At 32.8% G+C, this 19,719-nt stretch overlaps 3 protein-coding genes across 4 annotated transcripts; 2 read left to right on the top strand and 1 right to left on the bottom strand.

The window, feature by feature from the left end:
* Positions 1-544: 544 nt before the first annotated feature.
* LOC116767629 (nicastrin) lies at positions 545-11,617 on the top strand. The gene is made up of 15 exons (XM_032658082.2): positions 545-741; positions 852-953; positions 1,252-1,447; positions 1,700-1,891; positions 2,041-2,142; positions 2,308-2,398; positions 2,468-2,537; positions 7,999-8,103; positions 8,278-8,513; positions 8,686-8,953; positions 9,420-9,574; positions 9,760-9,990; positions 10,279-10,381; positions 10,726-10,933; positions 11,257-11,617. Exons 1-15 carry the CDS (start codon positions 690-692, stop codon positions 11,279-11,281), a joined length of 2,136 nt encoding a protein of 711 aa, XP_032513973.1. The 5' UTR covers positions 545-689; the 3' UTR covers positions 11,282-11,617.
* On the bottom strand, positions 2,612-7,651 carry LOC116779733 (uncharacterized). 2 transcript variants are annotated; one of them, XM_061526868.1, is made up of 4 exons: positions 7,401-7,651; positions 6,849-7,334; positions 6,265-6,766; positions 2,612-6,192 (listed from the first exon to the last, which is right to left on the bottom strand). In XM_061526868.1, the coding sequence occupies exons 2-4, from the start codon at positions 7,326-7,328 to the stop codon at positions 2,861-2,863; spliced, it is 4,314 nt and encodes a 1,437-aa protein (XP_061382852.1). In that variant the 5' UTR covers positions 7,329-7,334; positions 7,401-7,651; the 3' UTR covers positions 2,612-2,860. The 2 variants fall into 2 exon arrangements, with proteins under 2 accessions (XP_061382852.1, XP_061382851.1); XM_061526867.1 differs by having other exon boundaries at positions 7,419-7,651.
* A 537-nt stretch (positions 11,618-12,154) lies between the features above and the next one.
* LOC116767711 (cytosolic non-specific dipeptidase) lies at positions 12,155-18,285 on the top strand. Its single transcript, XM_032658202.2, has 9 exons — positions 12,155-12,555; positions 12,643-12,840; positions 12,922-13,183; positions 13,947-14,094; positions 14,851-14,951; positions 15,973-16,103; positions 16,689-16,811; positions 17,299-17,457; positions 17,857-18,285. The coding sequence occupies exons 1-9, from the start codon at positions 12,157-12,159 to the stop codon at positions 17,905-17,907; spliced, it is 1,572 nt and encodes a 523-aa protein (XP_032514093.2). The 5' UTR covers positions 12,155-12,156; the 3' UTR covers positions 17,908-18,285.
* Positions 18,286-19,719: the final 1,434 nt, after the last annotated feature.

Below are 19,719 nucleotides of genomic sequence, written 5' to 3'. Positions count from 1 at the left end.
AATATTGAATGTGTAAAAATATATAAGTTGAAACAATGTTCTAAACGAAAAATAAATGTTAAAATTTTTTATGAAGATATCTCTAAATATTCAATTAATATTCATAAAATATCAATGTAATAAATTGTTAGTCCGGCATTTAAATCTGAAATCACGTAATAATATAAAAAAAATATATATGTGAACAATGCCAATTAAAGCAAAAAGGTAGTTTATTTATATATATTTTGACGGAAATTGTTATAAATAAACAATATCTCATACCCTTATGAAATTAATTTTAGTAAAATCTAAAGTATAACATGTCCCTTCTTTTTATGTAAGTGGTAAGTCTTATCATAAAAATATATTATACAAAATATTGAATAATGAAAAGTCGTTGTTGTCGTAATTTTATTTAAAATTTCTGCTTTTAAAGTCAAATAATGACAAAACAGGCAAAAGTATGAGCTTTTAGGACAAATACAATAACTGTAACTAGTGAGAAGTGACAGTAATGACTTCTGGCAACTGACTAATGGCATTTAGTTTATACATAAGCAAACTTAATAATACTCTTGACGCATAATTATAAGAAACAGTAAATTCTAATAAATATCGTAAATTTTCTTTTTTAAGTATAAATTATGAATACTTTAATATTTCATAAATATATTTAGTGCCTCCATATCATAACAAATAGCTATACAATGAGTTCTTTAAATTTTTTTATGTGGTTTTTAGTAATATTGCTATCAAAAGGTAAATATCCTTTCATTTAAACTGTTACCTAATAAACCGTATACCTAGCTGCAAATGAATGCCTAAAATGTTGAGTGTTAAATTAAATATAGTATAAACTATATTTTCAGATTCTGCTTGTGAAAGGCTTCATGAACAGATTTATTCATCTATTGAAGGTGGTGCTGCCTGTTTCAGACGATTGAATGGTACTCACCAAGCAGGATGTACATGTAAGCACACTTAATAGTTCTGTACAAAGTCAAACAAACTCAAACAACTATGTCAGTTTAATATTTTTTACACTGGTATGATATCAAACACAGTCGTATTTGTGTATCATGTTTTGTATGAGTTTCAGTCAATTTTCAATATAAATTTACAAATTCATGAATCAATTTTGTACTTATAATTGCTACAATAGTTTACTTCCAGAAATGCCAATTTCGGAGAGCTATGTCAATTTATATTTTTATTTTTCTATTAATATATATATTTGTAACTAGTGCACAAATCGATTTTTTTTCCTAGCCCCCTTGAATGGTGCAGTGGGTGCAGTTCATATGATTTCCAATATATCAGATGCCCAATGGATGATATACAACTCAAGTGCTGGTCCGTATGTGGCCGTTGTCAATACAATAGTTTTCAATGAGGTCATAGAACTTTTTATGCAGGAACCATCAAATGTGGCTGGTATTTTGTTATATGAAAATGCTACTGAAAGGTAAGATAATAATACAATATTATTTATTCTTAATATAAATATAATTTTAAATGTTCAATATACTTATTATAAATTACAGTAATGGATTTTATGCTATGACAATAAATATAGTATTAAATCTTGTCTTTATAAAGTTTATATTCGTTTCTCTTAATTCGAACATAATCTTAATTTTGTAAATCAAATGACAATGTTTAGAGTAATATGTTAGGAGATGGATAATGGTTTCGTTTTTTATATTTTTGATTTTAGACCTGAATTCTTCAGTCCGGAAACTCAATGTCCGAATGAAAACTCAGCTGGCTCTGATGGCCAGTGTGCTGGTGATGTTGTATGGAATGAGAATGGTTCTGGTCTTTTGAGGAGAGATATACCTTTTCCAATATTCTTTCTGCCGAGTTCTAGAATTCAAGAAATTGATAAAATTATACAATGTCATGATAGGTATGTTGAATTCTTGATTAGAATATATATTTCACCATGGCATATTTATCATCTCTAATATTTTTTTATATTACATATGGCCTAGATAAAAGTTTCATTTAGAACTTAATATAAAGGTAAAAAATGTTATATAAACTTAATTATTCCAGATATAATCTTGATAAGGATAATCAGAAAGGCAGGCCGTTGTGTTCCTTACAATTAAGTTCATTTATGTATGCTGCTGTTAATACCGCTGTGTGTTTAAGGAGGTAGCTATCATAAAGGTTCTACTGCTATAAATATAATTTGTATTTGGAATATAATATATATATATATATATATATATATATATATATATATTTCATATAATTAGGAATATAATATATATATATATTTAATATAATTTGTATTTGGAATGTTATTTTTTATAACAGGTCAGCAACTTCAATATTTGGAATAGCTATTAAGATGTGTGACCCACTTGGAGATTACAATGTATACTATTCTTTATTCCCACGGCCAAAGGTTGGTTTTGCATAAACTATCAAGAATTAATTCACATTTGAAATCATAATTACCTTGTTATGTTTTAAGGAAACAGCAAAAGAAAAGAAACAGGTAATTTTAGTGACAGCAAGAATGGATTCAGCATCACTCTTTGATGGTGAGATCTTTAGTATATTTTATATTTTGGTATTTTAAACTATCAACATTTATTATAAAACTAGCAATCCCGGCGAACTCCGTTTCGCCACCAGATGGCTTCGTTTTATGTAACGTTTCGTTTGGTGATTAAAAGATGAAGAAAAAAATTTTTTTTTTGTTTTATATTTGAAATGAAAAATTTTATTTCATTTCACAACAGTAATGAATTCATTTCGATTAAAAAAATTAAGTGTTATTTAGTTGAACTTCTCTAAGTAAATGAAAGTGAATCCAAAGTAAATACTGAATCGAAGCGTTATACGTGTCCGCAAATTAACCGTTTCATTGAAGTGCTCTTTGGTAAACCACATTTTTTGTTTTTTGGTCTGACGTTAATACAAACAAAGCGGATGGTTTCCCAACTCGTGAACACGCAACGTATAACTGCCCATGTGAAAAACAATGATTTTCTAAATTTATCCCGCAAACACTAAGCGATTGGCCTTGCGACTTGTTAATTGTCATTGCGAACGCAAGGCGAACTGGAAATTGCAATCGTTTGAAGTCAAACGGAAGATCAGTCGGAATCATTGGTATTCGAGGAATACATACATTTTCACCTGCGTACTTTCCGTTAATAATGGTTGCCTCAATCAAATTCGGCATAAGTCTTTTTACCGCAAGTCGAGTACCGTTGCAAAGTCGCGGTGGATTCAAATTACGCAATATCATAATAACTGTACCAACTTTGAGTTGCAAGTTATGTGGTGGAAATCCTGGTAACTCCAGAGAGTTCAAAAACTCCGTTGGATAATGTACTACATCATCGGGATTTGTTATGGAATCAACGGATTTGTATGTCACCAAATCGCCATCGATTTTTGATTGAATGGTGAAATTCAGTGCGTGTACATCATTATTCTTTGCGGCAAGAATTGCTCGTTGACTTAACCAAGCATAATTCTGATAATTCTCACTAATGTTTGGAAAAACATTTTCAATAAGAGCTAGTTGAGAGTCTACAAATCGGCAAAAGTCGTTGGTAAGAGTAATTAATCCAGATGTCGCATCAACTGGGACTTTTCCATTTCCAACAGCTAACAATTGTTTTGAAAATTGTGCAGCACTTTGATCATTTTGAAGTTGAACTCTCATATTAGTGGTTAGCGATAATGTTTTTACGTTATTCCATAAAGGTGATGCCTTCAGGCAAGCATTCAATTCATCTGCAGGCGTTCCACGGGGAATTACTGGCAACGTCTGCCTGAAATCGCCTGCCAACAATATCATCAAGCCGCCAAAAATGTTGTTATTTCGCCGAAGATCCTTCAGTGTGAAGTTGAGTGCTTCAAGTGATTTCTTATGTGCCATTGTGCACTCATCCCAAACAATGAGCTTGCATTGCGTCAACAATTTTCCCATTGCACTGGATCGGGAAATATTGCATGTTGGAGTCTCAATTGTGTTTAAATTGAGTGGCAACTTAAGCGCAGAATGTGCAGTACGACCGCCATCTAGAAGAGTCGCCGCAATTCCAGATGATGCTAACGCCAAAGCTATGTCACCTGTTGATCGAATAGTGGCCAAAATCAATGAAATGACAAATGTTTTCCCTGTTCCTCCAGATGCGTCCAGGAAGAATAGACCACCAGTATTATTGTCCACCGCTTGCATTAATGTTTCGTATACTGGTTTTTGCTGTTCATTCAGCAACGGCACATTATTTTGAACGAATTCCTGCAATGTATCAACATTGTATTGCAGCTCTCGATTTAATTCTTGGTTGAATGCATCGTGTATTGATCGATTTGGTGCAATCATTCCTACTTCAATCAGTAGCTTGTTTGCAATAGTCAAGCATTGATCCTCAATCAGAATCAATCCTTCATTGTAGATTTCATCGGTTATTTGCATGTCAGGATTATTCGTTTGAATGCGCAAGCGATGCAAGATATCTTCACATATGTCGTCTTTGTATTTGTTCCATAACTGAATTGGTTGTGAAGGAGAACATGTGGTGATGATAATTGCGAACAGCGTTCGTATTTGGTACGCATTTGATGAAACAACTGAATCCGCAAGTGTTAAATCCCAATGAGAATCGTTCTCTAGCAAACCCAATAGTTGACATGCTTCTCGATATGTTTGGCATTGGTGGCCATTCACAGTTTTCAAATGCGCAAATGATTTTGGTCCACGTACATTTACCAACAGCAGTCGCAAATAAAAACATTCATCATTTCTAGGATGAACAGTATACATGCGACCTAGTGCATCAGTGGAAAACACCTGTGGCCAATCTGGAACTGGGGTTCCTTGTTTGCGACGTTGGAATTTCTTTGTTGATTGATTCCAAGTGTAATACTTAGGCATTTCAACGTACATCAGCGTCGCTGCGAATGGATCTGCTTCACACATTGCAAAGAAGCTAGTCAATGTTGTCGATGGTGGTCTCTCAGCTCGTTGTGCTGCATTAGCTTCAGTGAAGTAAACTCTTTGGCCATTTTCCAAATGCACTGCTAAATGTACAACTGTGGGATATCTTTCATGAATTAGAAATGAAAATAATCGCCACAGTGCTTCATTAGTACTGACGTATCTGCCCATTTGGAAGTTGCTGATTTCGTCATTCGCATTTTCCGACGCAATACCAAACACAGCCATGTCGCTGCCTTTTGTGACGTACTTGCACAAATATTTGATTGATTTGGCCGAATGACAACTCTCAACGTTTACATGTGTTTCAAAAATTCGTGATAGTAGCGGGCAATATGGTACAATGAATTCATTTCCGATCTCAATCTCTTGATTTTGAACTTTAACTTTGATAGTTCGACCATTATCTTCTTTTGAACGCCGACGATATACTGGATATCCGTCGTTCCCTGTAACTGTTTCAGCAACTAACGGTCGCGGATATCGTTTTGTGCACTTTCCATCAGTCATGCAAGGCGATAATGGATTTAATGCACCGCACGGTCCATGCACCATCTGTGTCGTCACAATGTCGTGTAGATGGGGATCAGTGACTGGATCAGGAATTTCAGCTGATATGATGTCATCCACTTCATTTGAATGTAATTTGTTCAGCAACCAAGTTAGGATATGAGCATGCGGTAGTCCACGCTTCTGCCATTCCACCGAGTACATATAACAACGTGTGTCACCAAAAACTCGATACTTAGTAAGCACATCCATCATGACCTTGAGTTTTTGCTGAAATACTCTGGCTATTATGTCATGGCGATCTTGCGGTTTTTGGCCCGGTTCCAACTCACGTTCAATTTCCGTCCACTTCGGATTGCAAGTGAACGTAATAAATAAATCGGGAGTTCCATAATTTCGCACGTACGTCATAGCGTCTTGAGCGTATTCGTGCATGTGGCGTGGGCTTCCGATATAAGATGATGGGAGAATCGTCAGACGTCCAATACTCTGAACATCACCATCTGAATGAATAGCATCACGCAAGTGTATATAGTCCTCAGATCGTAGCTTTGCCTGATTGAATCGGATGAACGCTAAACGTTCTGTCTCGACTTTGACATACATGTCGACAGCGAATTGCTGGAATAGCCGACGGCACTTCAGAATGACATTCTCCTCATGTGTACGAATCATCATACGATACGCATAGTAATTCATTGCGCTTAGATTTTTATTCGTTGATACGCCTGAAAATGCAAAATTAAATGAATTGTTAATGGAAACCAATAATAGCAATAATTAGTGTGTGAATATTTTACTTGTAATTGGATCGACCATCTTCAACGTGATGTCGTATCCGTCTTGCCCTTGCCAATAAATGATTGGATATTGTAACGCATCGTACAAACGATGTGTCTCGTTTACACGATGCATGATATTGCTTCTTCGCTGAACGACAATGTCTCGCGATTTAGTTGGATCGCCAACAATAATTGCAGCAACATCATTAACGGTGGGTGCATTGAATCTTCGCACATGTTCACCTGTTGGGGTACAATCCGCTCTTATGACAAATTTGTGCGTATCCGATGGCATTCGTTCCAATGCTGTTTTGAACATATTAACCACAGCGTTATTAGCGTGAAAAAATGCTTGCAACTGTTCAATAATCCGTCTCTTTAACTGTTGTGTTCCCTGAATATTACACCGCACATTCAGCTGATCCACCATCGACGAAATGAAATATATTTGCAGAAATTGATGCGGTTCATCTGGTGTTGGCACCATTGAACCATGCAAATGATATATTTGTCCTTGTATCTGTAATTGCAAACAATCATTTGTTAAAGAATTTGTTAAAGAATATGGTGTAACTTTTGATCGTGTGTGTTGTATCTTTTACCTTGCAAGTCGGCATGAAGCCGCCTTCTCGAATGATATTAGCTCCAAAGGAAGTCATGCGAAAGCAGTTATTGTATTCAAGGATGTGTTGAAGAAAATGGCTGGAATCGGGATCACTTCCATCGAACAATGGTTTCAGTGGCTGTGGTGGTGTAAGTAATGGATCCAGTTTGACTTTTCCACTTGCGCAGCACAATCCAGCCGTTTCTCTTTTGAACTTTAACGCATTGCAATATCGGCATACAGTCGTCATTGGTCCAATATTTAAATTTTCATCATCACTGTAGTTCGCAGTGGGATCATATTGGAATGCCAAGCGATTGTATGATGCCAATGATCTTCGTGTGCTCACGCGTTGTCTCAATCGGGCATTTTCTCTTATTATATTTTGTCTTTCTTCGCTTAAGTTCTGTGAATACACTTGTTGCTGACTTGCATGTCTTGTGCGGCGACCGATGTTCGCACGTCGTCCTCTAGGCATTTTTAACTATGGGCAGAGTGGTGAATTTAACCTCAAATGCACGATCCACGTAATTTACACAGTTCAACTTACCACCTTAAAGACAAATACCTGCTGTTGAAATTGAATAAAAATGTACACAATACACGTGATTGTTTTGATGGTTTCCAATTAAAATGTTAAGAAACGAATAACTTATTTTTTTTACTTTTTTTTCACAATTTCACACCGGTTTGTCACATGAAATTAACTGAGAAGAAAACAATAAGTAGCTGTCAAACAATGTGTCACGCACCGTCGCCATCTTCTTAAAATATTGGTTTGTAGTACATGCTATGTATCAGAGATGGCGCTGTATTAAAAAAAATGATATCCCTATTTTCTCGCTTTTCTATTGAAATTTTCCTGAATTTTCTTGGCTATAAACCTCACGGAGCCCGAGACCTTTTCAACAAATGCAAAACTGTGGAAATCTGTTTGTGCGTTCTGGAGTTATAGCGTCAGGAAGGAAAACTCGACTTATTTTTATATTATAGATAACATATTATCAAGTCAGTAATATTTGAAATATATTAAGTATTATGATATATCAGTGATTTGGTCTATTTGTTGAATGTAAAGGTTTCATTATGTTTAAACGATAAGTTATGTATAGTAATGAGTTACTTATGTACATTTTATGTAATTTTAGGTGTGGCACCCGGAGCAGCTAGTGCAGTTGTCGGATTGGTAACACTAATAACTACAGCGGCCACACTGTCACAAATGATACCTCAAACTGAAGCCGCTTCATATAGTGAGTCCATGATATAAAAAACGCAGTCAATAATTTTTTTACATAGATAAAAAAGTAATTTTAATATTTTTTATAAACATTGCGGTTTAATTGTTGTCACGAGGTTTATATATTAATAGTAGAACCTCTAAATTTTAATTAAATTAAAGAATTTAATCAACCATTTTATTCCAGATAAAAATGTTCTCTTCACATTGTTTAATGGCGAGTCATATGATTATATTGGATCTCAGAGGGTGGCGTACGATATATCTCAGGGGGTGTGGCCGCCGTTATCTCCCATCACTTCCAAGGATATCAACCTACATGTGGAATTGGGACAATTAGGTGGCTCCTTGAATTTGTTCAAGGACAACCCCAATTGGCCGCTGTACGCGTACGCGCCTTATACATATACTATACCGCCTCAAGTAAGTATGTAACCTTTAATAAATAGTGAAAAACAAAATAACCGAAGATTAATATTAGAAATTAAGTTTGTTTTATATTTAAATATGTATAAATCGAAAAGCTTTGTAAAAATATATTAGTAGTATACTTATATATTATATACAATTTAAAGATTATAATTTATTTTCTCAGGTTACAGAGTTTCTTGCTGAGATGTCTTCATACTCTCAGACCAATAATATGACCATCGAATCAGAGTTTTCTATAAACATGCCACCATCTTCCCTACATTCGTTTAGGAAAATTCTTTCCAATGCGACTGAGAGCGGGGAACTACCGGAGATATTGTTAGTCGACCACTTAGGGAAGTTTACGAATAAATACTATGAATCGGCATTAGATGACTATGATAGCATTGGTTATTCGTACCACAATATTAGCATCAGTAATGATGGAAAATGTAAGTCTATCATCTAAGTACCAGGACGGTTTAGTGTTACCCGTATATTAAATTATCGAAGTATAAATAAAAGTTTGAAAAATATAATCGAGTCTAAGTATGAAAATGCTAAGCAGAGAAATGTTATTAGTGTATGTATATTTAGTCACCAGCAATATCATTTCTATAAAATATCCGTTATAGGCTAGGTATGCATTTGACCCTAAAAGAATTCCATATTGGTTTTTCATCTTGCCTACTTCATCGAATAATAGTTCCTCAAAATAATACGAAGAAAAGGGGTTCACGTACATGAATTTTTTTGGCGATAGATGACAAATACCATGACTAACTAACGGAAACTTCCATCATAACCTTTCAGGATTACGGTTACTGCAAATTAATTAAAACACTATTAAATGATCAACAAAAAGCGAGACGTAACAATAGACTTCAAATTTAACGAAATTTTTTGTTTGGCCTTCAGTTATACCAACGGACGATTTAATAGCGAACGGCACTATGTCAGAGAATGAGGCGCAAGTTAAGATAGCTCGTGTGTCAACATCACTTGCACATACGTTGTACCAACAGATCGTTGGAACCGCGTACGCTGGAAATATTTCATCATCCGCACATTTGGTAAGTTTTTTAAATTGTTTATCGAACATATTTAAACAAAACAGCTACTATATTTTTGTCACGATTATTATATTTTTAGACTATACTGAAATATTTATTAATTATCTCTGTCACGAAATTTTATTCTATGGTTTTGTAATGTGACGTTTTTATTAAAATGAAAAAAAAAATGTTGTCTTTACCAGGTGGACGAAATGCTGTACTGTTTCCTCCGAAGCCAGGCTTGCAGGTTGTTGGTGGCTGCGGACTACTACAGTAACGAGGACACGCCCCCTGACGATAGGCCCGCGCCCCTGTATGTGGGGGTCGCTGCTCTGTCCACACCAGCCGCGCTGTACTCCGGCCATCTCCTGGCATTGCTCACGGGAACCCACATACAAGTCAATAGGACCGCCTGCGATAACATCGGCACTCCGGTTCGTTTTAACGCCTTATATCATATTGAAGTACTCTGAAATTATAGACTTTATTTGAATCTGATATAAGGTTAATTTTTCTTTGTGTGCGTGGAAGAAGGGAATTATATTCTTCTTTTACTAGGAGTTTTTAATTATTAACACAAAAGTTTTTAACGTATTAATTTCTTTCACCATAAGTTTATTTTACGTATCATATTATTATATTTGATAATTTGTGAGCCATCATGGCAATACTGACAATTTAAGAAATCACATTGAGCTTACAAAATGTGTTTATTTTTATAGGGCTTCTCATATTACTATCTTCGAGGTTGGAATCAAAGTGGTATTTGTATACAAACAACAATGAACTTTAGTCAAGCTATTAGTCCAGCGTTTATTAAACCAGGTTTGTGAACATTTTTTAAGGGTTTTAATATTTGTAATTCATTTATCTGAAAAATATATCATTAATAAATAATAATCAAGAAATTGTTCGTGGAGTCGCTCCGCGCGTGAGAAGTGAAACTTCGTAATTTTGAAATGAAAACAGGAAGGGGGTAGAAATTGATTTTTAAGGAATTTTTACTGTTTCCTTGAGACAAACTTAACATAACTTAAAAATCACAATTGATTGCCCGCATGCGTTCGAGCGCCACGCATTCCCTTTCGCTCTGTCTCTTTAATCCCCCTCCCCAGGACCATGAAACGTTTAACGCAACCTTGTTTCACTTGCAAAAAATAATCTGACAGATTATAACATAACATCCGGGGAGTTCTCTACATGGACGGAGTCTGTGTGGCTTGGTCTGTGGGCGCGTGTGTTTGTTCGTGCAGCTGGTGTGGGCGCCCGTGTGGCGGCCGCGGCCGGAGCCTTCACAACCATACTAGCGGCCGTCACCACCTACTGGCTGCAAAGACACGCCAGTGTTATATTCCTGACGCCTGTCGCGGATAATGGGTTAGTACACTGGAGATTACATTGGAACAGTTCAGTGACATAGTATGATTAAAAAAATATTTTAATTATATTAATTGTTGATAATTTTTATCCGAAATTAAAACTTTTATTGTATGTTAGAAATTATTAAATTTTTGATGAAATCACTCATAATTAAGGAACATGAAAGATATTTGAAAATTTATTCTTCATAGTCTAGTTCAATGTTACATTACCCATGTGATCACTGCCTATCAGAAACACATTCTTTGTGTGGCTAGACTTTAGTATATATATTTATGACTATTAGTTAAGTGAAATTTAATAACCTTTTCTCTTTTCAGGGTGATCAGAAGTGTAAATTGTTAAAATATTTGTCATATATCATACAGAATTGTGTATCAAAGAGAGGCAACACATTCCAAGAGATTTTATGTAATAAGTAGATTAAAATGAAAAAAAATAGCGTATGATAATAATTAATAGTATGAATGATAACTTGAAGATTCTTGACTAATGTAAAATGCTTGCAAACGCCTAAAAAAATAATTTATTTTTAAGTTAAAACCATAAACGAGTCTGTAATGTTGTATGTTTTGCCGATGCTGTACAATTTTTTTTATTCAATAGTAATACATGAGTGGTATGGATTGATTGTTTTTATGAAAATTAATTTTTATTGCAATAAATTATTACTAAAAGATATGTACTGTTTTTTTTCCCTTTAAATAAAAGCCTCGCTAAAATAATTAACTAATAAACTTCATTATCTTGTGTTGACTTCCTTTCATAGTTTATTTTTTCCTGACCTTAAGCTTAGCTGACATGAAATGCATGCCAGGTTTATATGAAACATTTTTTTATACGTGCAAAAGAAGACACAAAATTAATTTAAGTTCTAATTACCTTCTGAAGTGACAACATAAATAAATAATTAAATCTGTATGGTCTATACGGGCATATTTCTAAGTATGTTACAACCTAAAACAACACTGAATTTTGCTCATATTAGTCTTTGAAAATAACGACATTTATTTAAAATTATAATAACATTTAAACATTATTTAAACTAGTAACTGTGTTTATTAAAACTAATAACTATGACGTAAACCTATAACGGTATTTATTTGTTTAAACATATTTCCTACTATTTTAAACTCTTTCTTACTTATCTACCAAAAATAACTACCTATTTACAATAAAACGTCAAAGTCAAGAAGTGGAGTTATCTGTCAACTAGCGAAATGTCTTTAATAACAAAAGCATTACGTGTTTGTTATACTTCAAAACAGCCGGCGATAGCGACTGCACTTAGTTTTAATAAAATCAAGTCATCTTTCCACACTAATCCATTTCGGTACAAGCCCGTACAACTGAAGATGGCAGAAAAAACTTTACCAAAAATTTTTAAATATGTTGATGAGAATGTTGAATCTTATAAAAACTTATTAAAGGATGCTGTTGCAATTCCATCGGTTTCCTGCGATCCTAAATACCGAGAAGAATGCGTTAAAATGGTATACTGGATGAGGGACAAGTTAAAAGAAGTCGGTGCATCGACTGAAATAAGAGATGTAGGTTATCAGAATTTCGATGGCAAGGAAGTAAAACTACCACCGGTTCTGGTTGGCGTTCTTGAAAATGTAAGTAAAAAACCTTTTAGATTTCTAAATTAAATATTATTCATAGTTACAATATTATATTGCATTCTCTGATTCTTCCATCTACAGGATCCCAAAAAAAATACAATCTGCATTTATGGCCATTTAGATGTCCAACCTGCTCTTAAATCTGATGGCTGGGAATCTGAACCATTTGATTTAGTGGAGCGTGATGGAAAGTTGTTTGGTAGAGGTGCTACAGATGATAAGGGACCAGTACTCGGTTGGCTTCATGCTATCAATGCATACAAAGCTACTGGCGAGGAGGTATGTTATAATTAAATTAAGTGATATTTCACTCAAAAGATGCAATTTTATTCCTCTAAAAATGTTTCTATTAAAACACAGCTGCCAGTGAATCTCAAATTCGTATTTGAATGTATGGAAGAATCTGGTTCAGAGGGTCTTGATGAGTTGCTAATGCAGAAATTGAAGCCGGAAGGTTTCTTTGATTCTGTGGACTTTGTCTGTATTTCTGACAACTATTGGCTGGGAACCACTAAACCTTGCATCACTTACGGTCTGAGAGGCATTAGCTATTATTTCTTGGAGGTTGAATGCGCTAAAATGGATCTCCACAGTGGTGTATATGGAGGAACTGTACATGAAGGTATCTGGGCATATCTCAATACATGTTATATAGTTATTAACTTTGCAAATGTATGTAACTATTATTAAATTATCATGGCACAAAACTATGAATCATGTATTGAGTTGGTAACAAAGCATTATCAATCATTGACAATAAATTACATTGTATGATAGAATATCAGGCTCATATGTGAGGTTGATTGATAATTTTGTATTGTTCATAATAGGTACATACCGAAAGTTATTACATGACACTACTGCATAGAAAAAATATATAAGTAAATAATATATTTTCTAATAGACAATTTTTAATTAAAAAGTTTCATTTGTTTTTATTCCTCTTTTTTAGGAATAAAATGCTACTGAGATAAAAAATGTATATATTTGTATGGCATTTTTTGAAAGTACAAAATATAAAATGCTACATAATATAAAGTATATATATATATATATATATTATACATATACATATTAGTGATAGAAAACATTCATTGTGTTATGTAACTGATAAATATCTATGTTATTGCCCTTAACACAAAATTATCTGTCATATCACAACAGCTGATGTCACTAAATTAAATAATGTCTGGTCTTTTCACTATATCTTTGAATATGTATAATTTTTATAAATGTAAAGTTATTATAAAATTTTCCATCGCGACGGTAATCTGTTGATTGATATTAATGCATTCTCATCAATGTTTCGAGTTATAAAACATAGATTGCCTTTTTTTAATGGCTATTTAGTGCTGTTAAATGAACATAATTTTTTTTCATTACAGCCATGTCCGATCTCATATACCTTATGAACACTCTGGTTGATAAAGATGGTAAGATCTTAATCACCGACATATACAAGTCGGTAGCACCGCTCACAGATAATGAACAGAAACTGTACAATACAATCGACTTCAACCCAGAGGCCTACAGGTTTGTACAATTTATAAACTAATTAGATAAACAAAGATTATTATATTTTGCTACAGTAAAACCTTTTTTGGTTACCCATATCTTAAGGTATAAAATGAAATAATCAATTAATTTCTATAAATAGTTATAAAAAATGCACATAGGCTAAGACGTAACATACAAAAAGGATGTAAGCAATACATTATGATCCTGTTTGTAATAAATAATCGATTTTCTGGTTTAATTTTCTTCTTTTGTTTATTATATGAATAATTAATGTTAATAATATACAAAGACATGTCGTTTTGTTTGAGTAATTACACAGCATTTCATAATTTGCCTTACACAGTATATGATATTTGCTAAACATTTGATACATTATGATATTATCATTATTTATTTAGATAAGCTATCGTGGAATGTCTCTGGAGTTATGGTATTTTATAATAGTGACTGAATCTGTGTTTGAGTTAAACTTGAATGTCTTTTAGATTTTTTGTTAATGCTATGGCTTCATTCGCGCCGGAGATAACATTTTATTAATTACATGTAACAACAGCCATTAGCAGTAAAATTTTAAAGATATGCCTATAGAGATAAAAACATTATTGAATATACCAAAAGATGAAATACTATTTTAATGAGGATTTATTTTTAATTAAAAAAATATTATTATTATTGTCTTGTTTACTATATATTTTTTTATTGAAGATAACTCTTTTATTATTTTAATTTCTTTTTATATATTATAAATTCTCATAATAATTTGATTTATAGACAATCAATAAGCGCCCATAAACTGGCCCACAATGGTGTAAAGGAACAACTACTGATGCACCGATGGAGGTATCCAAGCCTGTCACTCCATGGAATTGAAGGTATAGTATGAATATTATATAAAAGTAGGATGAAAAAGAAAAGTGGTAGGTTTGATATATAAAAACTCCTTTAATATTACTATAAAGGAGGTTTTACATGTTTATGAAAATGAGATGAACAAACAAGGTGTTAAAGACTGTACATTTGATAATGATAACATTTTAAGCTATTAATATTAATTGATAATTATTATTTAATCTATTATATTGTGGATATCAAATTTTTCATTATCTATGGACTTCTAAGTACGTTATCTGAAATTAAAATAATTAAAAATACACAAACATTTTGCCTGAAAAACATATATTTTAAATACTACATGTTTGATGTATAGAAAATTGAATGGAAGTGAATGTGTCCGTGTTACAATGAGAATCAAATAGACTTAAATTTATATGACCTTGGTAATACATTGTGTCTAAATTGTCAAACAAGACGTTAGGGAATATTTCGTAATAATAAATTTGGATGCTTTTATAAATATGTATGTATATTAAATTAATTGTAAAGTTATTATTATTTTTACTACGACAAGTATGTATTTTTTTTTGTCGACGTCCTTTGCTATTTTTTGTAACTGAAATGTATTCTTACCAAGTGTTTTATTTCAAACTGAATATATAGTTTTTTATCAAGAAACATAAGTTTAATTAGTTACCTAGCTTGAAGATGTGTAAATGAAAATGCAAATCCTCCATGTTGAATTTCTTAAAACAGACTTGTGGCGAAATTTCGGTTTTAGTTCGAGTCTCCAAGATGAACGGCTGGTTTTAGAGAAATTATTTTGCTAGGTGGAAGTTATTAAGTGTAATTAAAAAATAATTCCTGGTTATATTTTTTTGAATTTGTCAGAAATAAATCGTTTGATAGGATAGGGTAAATAAACATAACGAAGTCTTTTAAATAAATGAAGTAAATAAGAATAATTCTTGAGTAGTGACGTAATTTTTAATCTATTTCATATTGTGTATTTTTTTTAAATAAAATTAATAATTTAGGAGATATAATTTTTTTATACAGGCGCTGCCTTCCAGCCTGGTGCGAAGACTGTCATCCCCGGGAAGGTCATTGGAAAATTCTCAATTCGTATCGTCCCTAACCAGGAGCCGGAGGAAGTCGAGAAACTTGTGTTTGACTATGTTCACAAGAAGGTAATATATAATACAAATAATAATATTTTTTTATACTAAAACAATATTTAGATCAAACTGAAGGTAGAAAATATAGTATTCAAAATTCCTTGAAAAATATATAACCGTTAGAACTTAGAAACCGCTAATTCACTAACCAGAATCAGGGCACGATAGCTCAGTTGGTAATGTAATTGAAAAGCAACACTGGAGGTTACAGGTTCGTATCCCGGACGAGGAAATTTTATTAAAGGAAAACTTTTTAGAAACAAACATACAAACAAATCACACATTGCACAGTAACTGCACCTAAAATTCCATACTCAGTACAAATAACTAACTACTTATTGTTAAAATTTCCCAACCACTTATTTATAATTACAGTCATTTATTGGCCATTTGCAATAATTACTATGTTTACATTTCTTACTGTGAACACTCTAGATAATATATATTTTTTAGTGAATCATAAATCCGTTACTATTGAAAAAAAAAAAATGTTTACGTGTTAAAAAAAAAAGTTTAATTGATTTTGCACAAATTAAATTGAAAAATTATAATAATGTTTAATTGTATGTCTTTATTCATTATATGTATTTTTTATAGTGGGAAGAACGCGGGTCTCCCAACAAGATGCGTATAACTGCTCAGTCCGGACGCGCTTGGACCGAGAACCCTGAACATCCACACTACCAAGCCGCTGCTAGAGCCACACGACTCATATACAAGGTATAATATATCATATATATGTATAATATTATGTTGACTTTAAATTACCGAGATTGCCATAGAAAAGACTGGCATCAATGAGACGGAATGATAGAGAACAGAGGTAGAAAGAGACAGAGATATAAAATGAGAGAAGAAGAAAGAGAAATCTTAAAAAATAAAATAAATAGTGTAGCCTTGTTCTATACATGTCTCTGCTAGGTTAGAGCATCACATAAAGATAGGCAATAGAGTAGATTCGTATGTAACAATACTTTTGTAAACACATAAAACTGGCGTGTCTGTTGGTAATATTAAAATAACAGATAAGACACGGTACATAATATGAACTACATATACCAACATTTTTATTTTTGTCTGTATTGACTAAGTTGCTCTACTTTTTTTTAATGAATGATCTATTTTTACTATAAATAATAAAGAAATAACTATTCCGAAAGGCTAGTGAGCAATAAATAATAGTTCGATGTAACCAATGGTTGTATAGACTGAGCCGGACATGTCTCGTGAGGGTGGATCCATACCAGTGACGATCACGCTCCAAGAGGCCAGCGCCAAGAACGTGCTGCTGCTGCCCATGGGCGCGGGAGACGATATGGCGCACTCACAGAACGAGAAGATCAACGTCCGGAACTATATAGAGGGGGTGAGATTTGACTTGACTTGATTTGGTCATTGATCGAGAATTGACTTGACTTGACTGGCTCATTGATCGAGAATTGATTTGTCTTGACTGGTTCTTTGATCGAGCATTGATTTGACTTCATTGGACCATTGATCGAGAGTTAACTTAACTTTCTATTGGTTTGATATATCTATTGGGAGAGTCAGAGTATTGTGCATGTATTGTATTTTTAAAAATTGTTATATTTATTTATTGTGGAAGCTACAATATTTAGATTGTAGCTAACAATTTATTTAATTTTTTTTTTGTAACTTGGATATTGGATTCCTATAAAATTTTAAGACTAACACAAAAAATGTTTTATTAAATATAAAACACAATTTATTCGACTTCATTCATATATATTAATTTGTTTTTCAGATCAAACTCTTCGCTGCATACTTATATGAAGTCGGTAAACTACCTAAATAGGTATCCATAAGAGTGTTATGAGGTTCATAATAATATGCATAATAAATAATATCAATAGTATATCAAGGGATTGCCATTTATAGACATTCCTTCGTGCCATTATATTAACAGTTTTCTTTTTATTCAATGCCAAGCATTTACTGAGCATAATAATAATAATAATAAATATTAAAAGAGTACAAGTTGTAAATAAATTTTACTCATACTAATAGACTGTTTTTCACTTCGTTTCTGAAATTGGTGTTAGTTTATTTTAATTTTTATTTTATATTCGACTATTGTGTTGCTATTTTTGCATATTTTTTTTTTCTTCAGTATTTAGATTGTCATTATTTACAGCGGTGTTTGTTCTAATAAAATTATATAGCTAGATTAAAATGGTTTTTGTTTTTTGTTATGCCCGCTGATTTAAAGTAGGAAGTTTTAAGGAGGACGAATTAAAAATAATAAAATGAAAGACTATTTAAAGAAGGATTTTTTTTGGTTGAACAGAGCAAATGTAGAGTTTTATTTTAGGAACTTCAAGAAAGCAACTATACTAATTATTTATTAAATTGACCAACAGATTTTGTTACATTTTGCTCGGCAAGAACTGAATAAAGAATGTAAACAAACGTAACATAACGCCATGGCGTAAGCACTTTTCCTGCGAATTTCCCTTTTCCCACTACCTTTATTTTCAGTTTTAATAGATTTTTCATAGTAATTAAAAATATATATTTTAAACCTAAAGTAAAAACTGAGCTTTGAAAAAGAGTAGGTGACTAATTTGTTATTTTCGTATTTAGTCTCATAAATTCTTAGATACAATTATTATTGACGTTTGTTTGGTAAATGCTGCTCTGGCTGAATGGGACAAAACCAAACCTGATGCTATATAAAAAAAATGTAATTTTAATGGACCTGTGTCTATGCTCACACATTATTACTCCGAAATCCTGTTTCTAACGTTTCCGGTGGAAGTCGAACCTAAAATAGATAATGACTATTGCTTTTTTAAAGGTACTTCGGATTTAAAATTAGTGTTAAGACGAAGTTTGTGTAATCTGACCACCAATAAGAATGAACGACTTTATTTAGAGAGGATCCGATCATTTCACAAAAATTACTGGAATATTCTGAATTTTAAATGGCAAAGGTCTTTGTCAAACATTGTATTTATATAAGGAGAATGAATGGATATATGTAATGTATTATTCTTAGCTATACAATTCGGCAGTGCCGGTTTTAGCACTACCAGCGCCCTGGGCGAGGTTGTACGGCGCCACCTAACTGCAAGTCAAACCAATATGAAAAAAGGAAAAAGTTATAATGAAATTTATTAAAATAAATAACCATTTATTAAAAAGAAACCAATAAAATTTGACTTTTCTTTCGGCCTTTCTGTCGGCGAACTCTTTTATTATTTTATCAAAATTGAGGTTTTCAGCAATTTCATTCTCGATTGACAAAGTTGCCAAGTTTATCAATCGGAATTGCGATATTGTCGATCCCAGATAGGCTTTTATCAGCTTACGCTTAAAAAACTCCTCTCCCCACTAGCAATCGTTACAGGTATAGTTAATAATATGCGCATTGCTATCTATAAATTTGGATACAGTTGCGATCTTTGATAAAATTTAAAACAAAAACAAGGGGTAGCCACATTCTGATCAGGCAAAAAAGATTTTAGACTTATGAGTTCATCACAAAACATACACCCATCTATATCTGATTTATAGTCTGCAGTTAATTTTATTTGGAGATCACCACAGAGTTTGACAAGGTCAGGTTTTTCCGGAAACTGTTTTATATCGTACAAAAAAGACTTAT

The sequence above is a fragment of the Danaus plexippus genome (genome assembly GCF_018135715.1).
Source record: "Danaus plexippus chromosome 3 unlocalized genomic scaffold, MEX_DaPlex mxdp_30, whole genome shotgun sequence".
Classification (NCBI taxonomy): Eukaryota; Metazoa; Arthropoda; class Insecta; order Lepidoptera; family Nymphalidae; genus Danaus; species Danaus plexippus.
Note: the sequence above shows the minus strand (reverse complement) of the source record. Positions and strands in the feature narration are given on the sequence as shown.

Bases quoted from the DNA above. Each gene is read 5' to 3' on its own strand.
- LOC116767629 (XM_032658082.2), top strand. From the start codon at position 690: ATGAGTTCTTTAAATTTTTTTATGTGGTTTTTAGTAATATTGCTATCA. The intron at 954-1,251 runs GTAAGCACACTT...TTTTTTTCCTAG, and splicing joins TCACCAAGCAGGATGTACAT to CCCCCTTGAATGGTGCAGTG. The intron at 2,399-2,467 runs GTTGGTTTTGCA...TTATGTTTTAAG, and splicing joins CTTTATTCCCACGGCCAAAG to GAAACAGCAAAAGAAAAGAA.
- LOC116779733 (XM_061526868.1), bottom strand. From the start codon at position 7,328: ATGCCTAGAGGACGACGTGCGAACATCGGTCGCCGCACAAGACATGCA. The intron at 6,767-6,848 runs GTAAAAGATACA...TTGCAATTACAG, and splicing joins GCTTCATGCCGACTTGCAAG to ATACAAGGACAAATATATCA. The intron at 6,193-6,264 runs GTAAAATATTCA...TTGCATTTTCAG, and splicing joins GATGGTCGATCCAATTACAA to GCGTATCAACGAATAAAAAT.
- LOC116767711 (XM_032658202.2), top strand. From the start codon at position 12,157: ATGTCTTTAATAACAAAAGCATTACGTGTTTGTTATACTTCAAAACAG. The intron at 12,841-12,921 runs GTATGTTATAAT...ATTAAAACACAG, and splicing joins ACAAAGCTACTGGCGAGGAG to CTGCCAGTGAATCTCAAATT. The intron at 14,952-15,972 runs GTATAGTATGAA...TTTTTTATACAG, and splicing joins GTCACTCCATGGAATTGAAG to GCGCTGCCTTCCAGCCTGGT.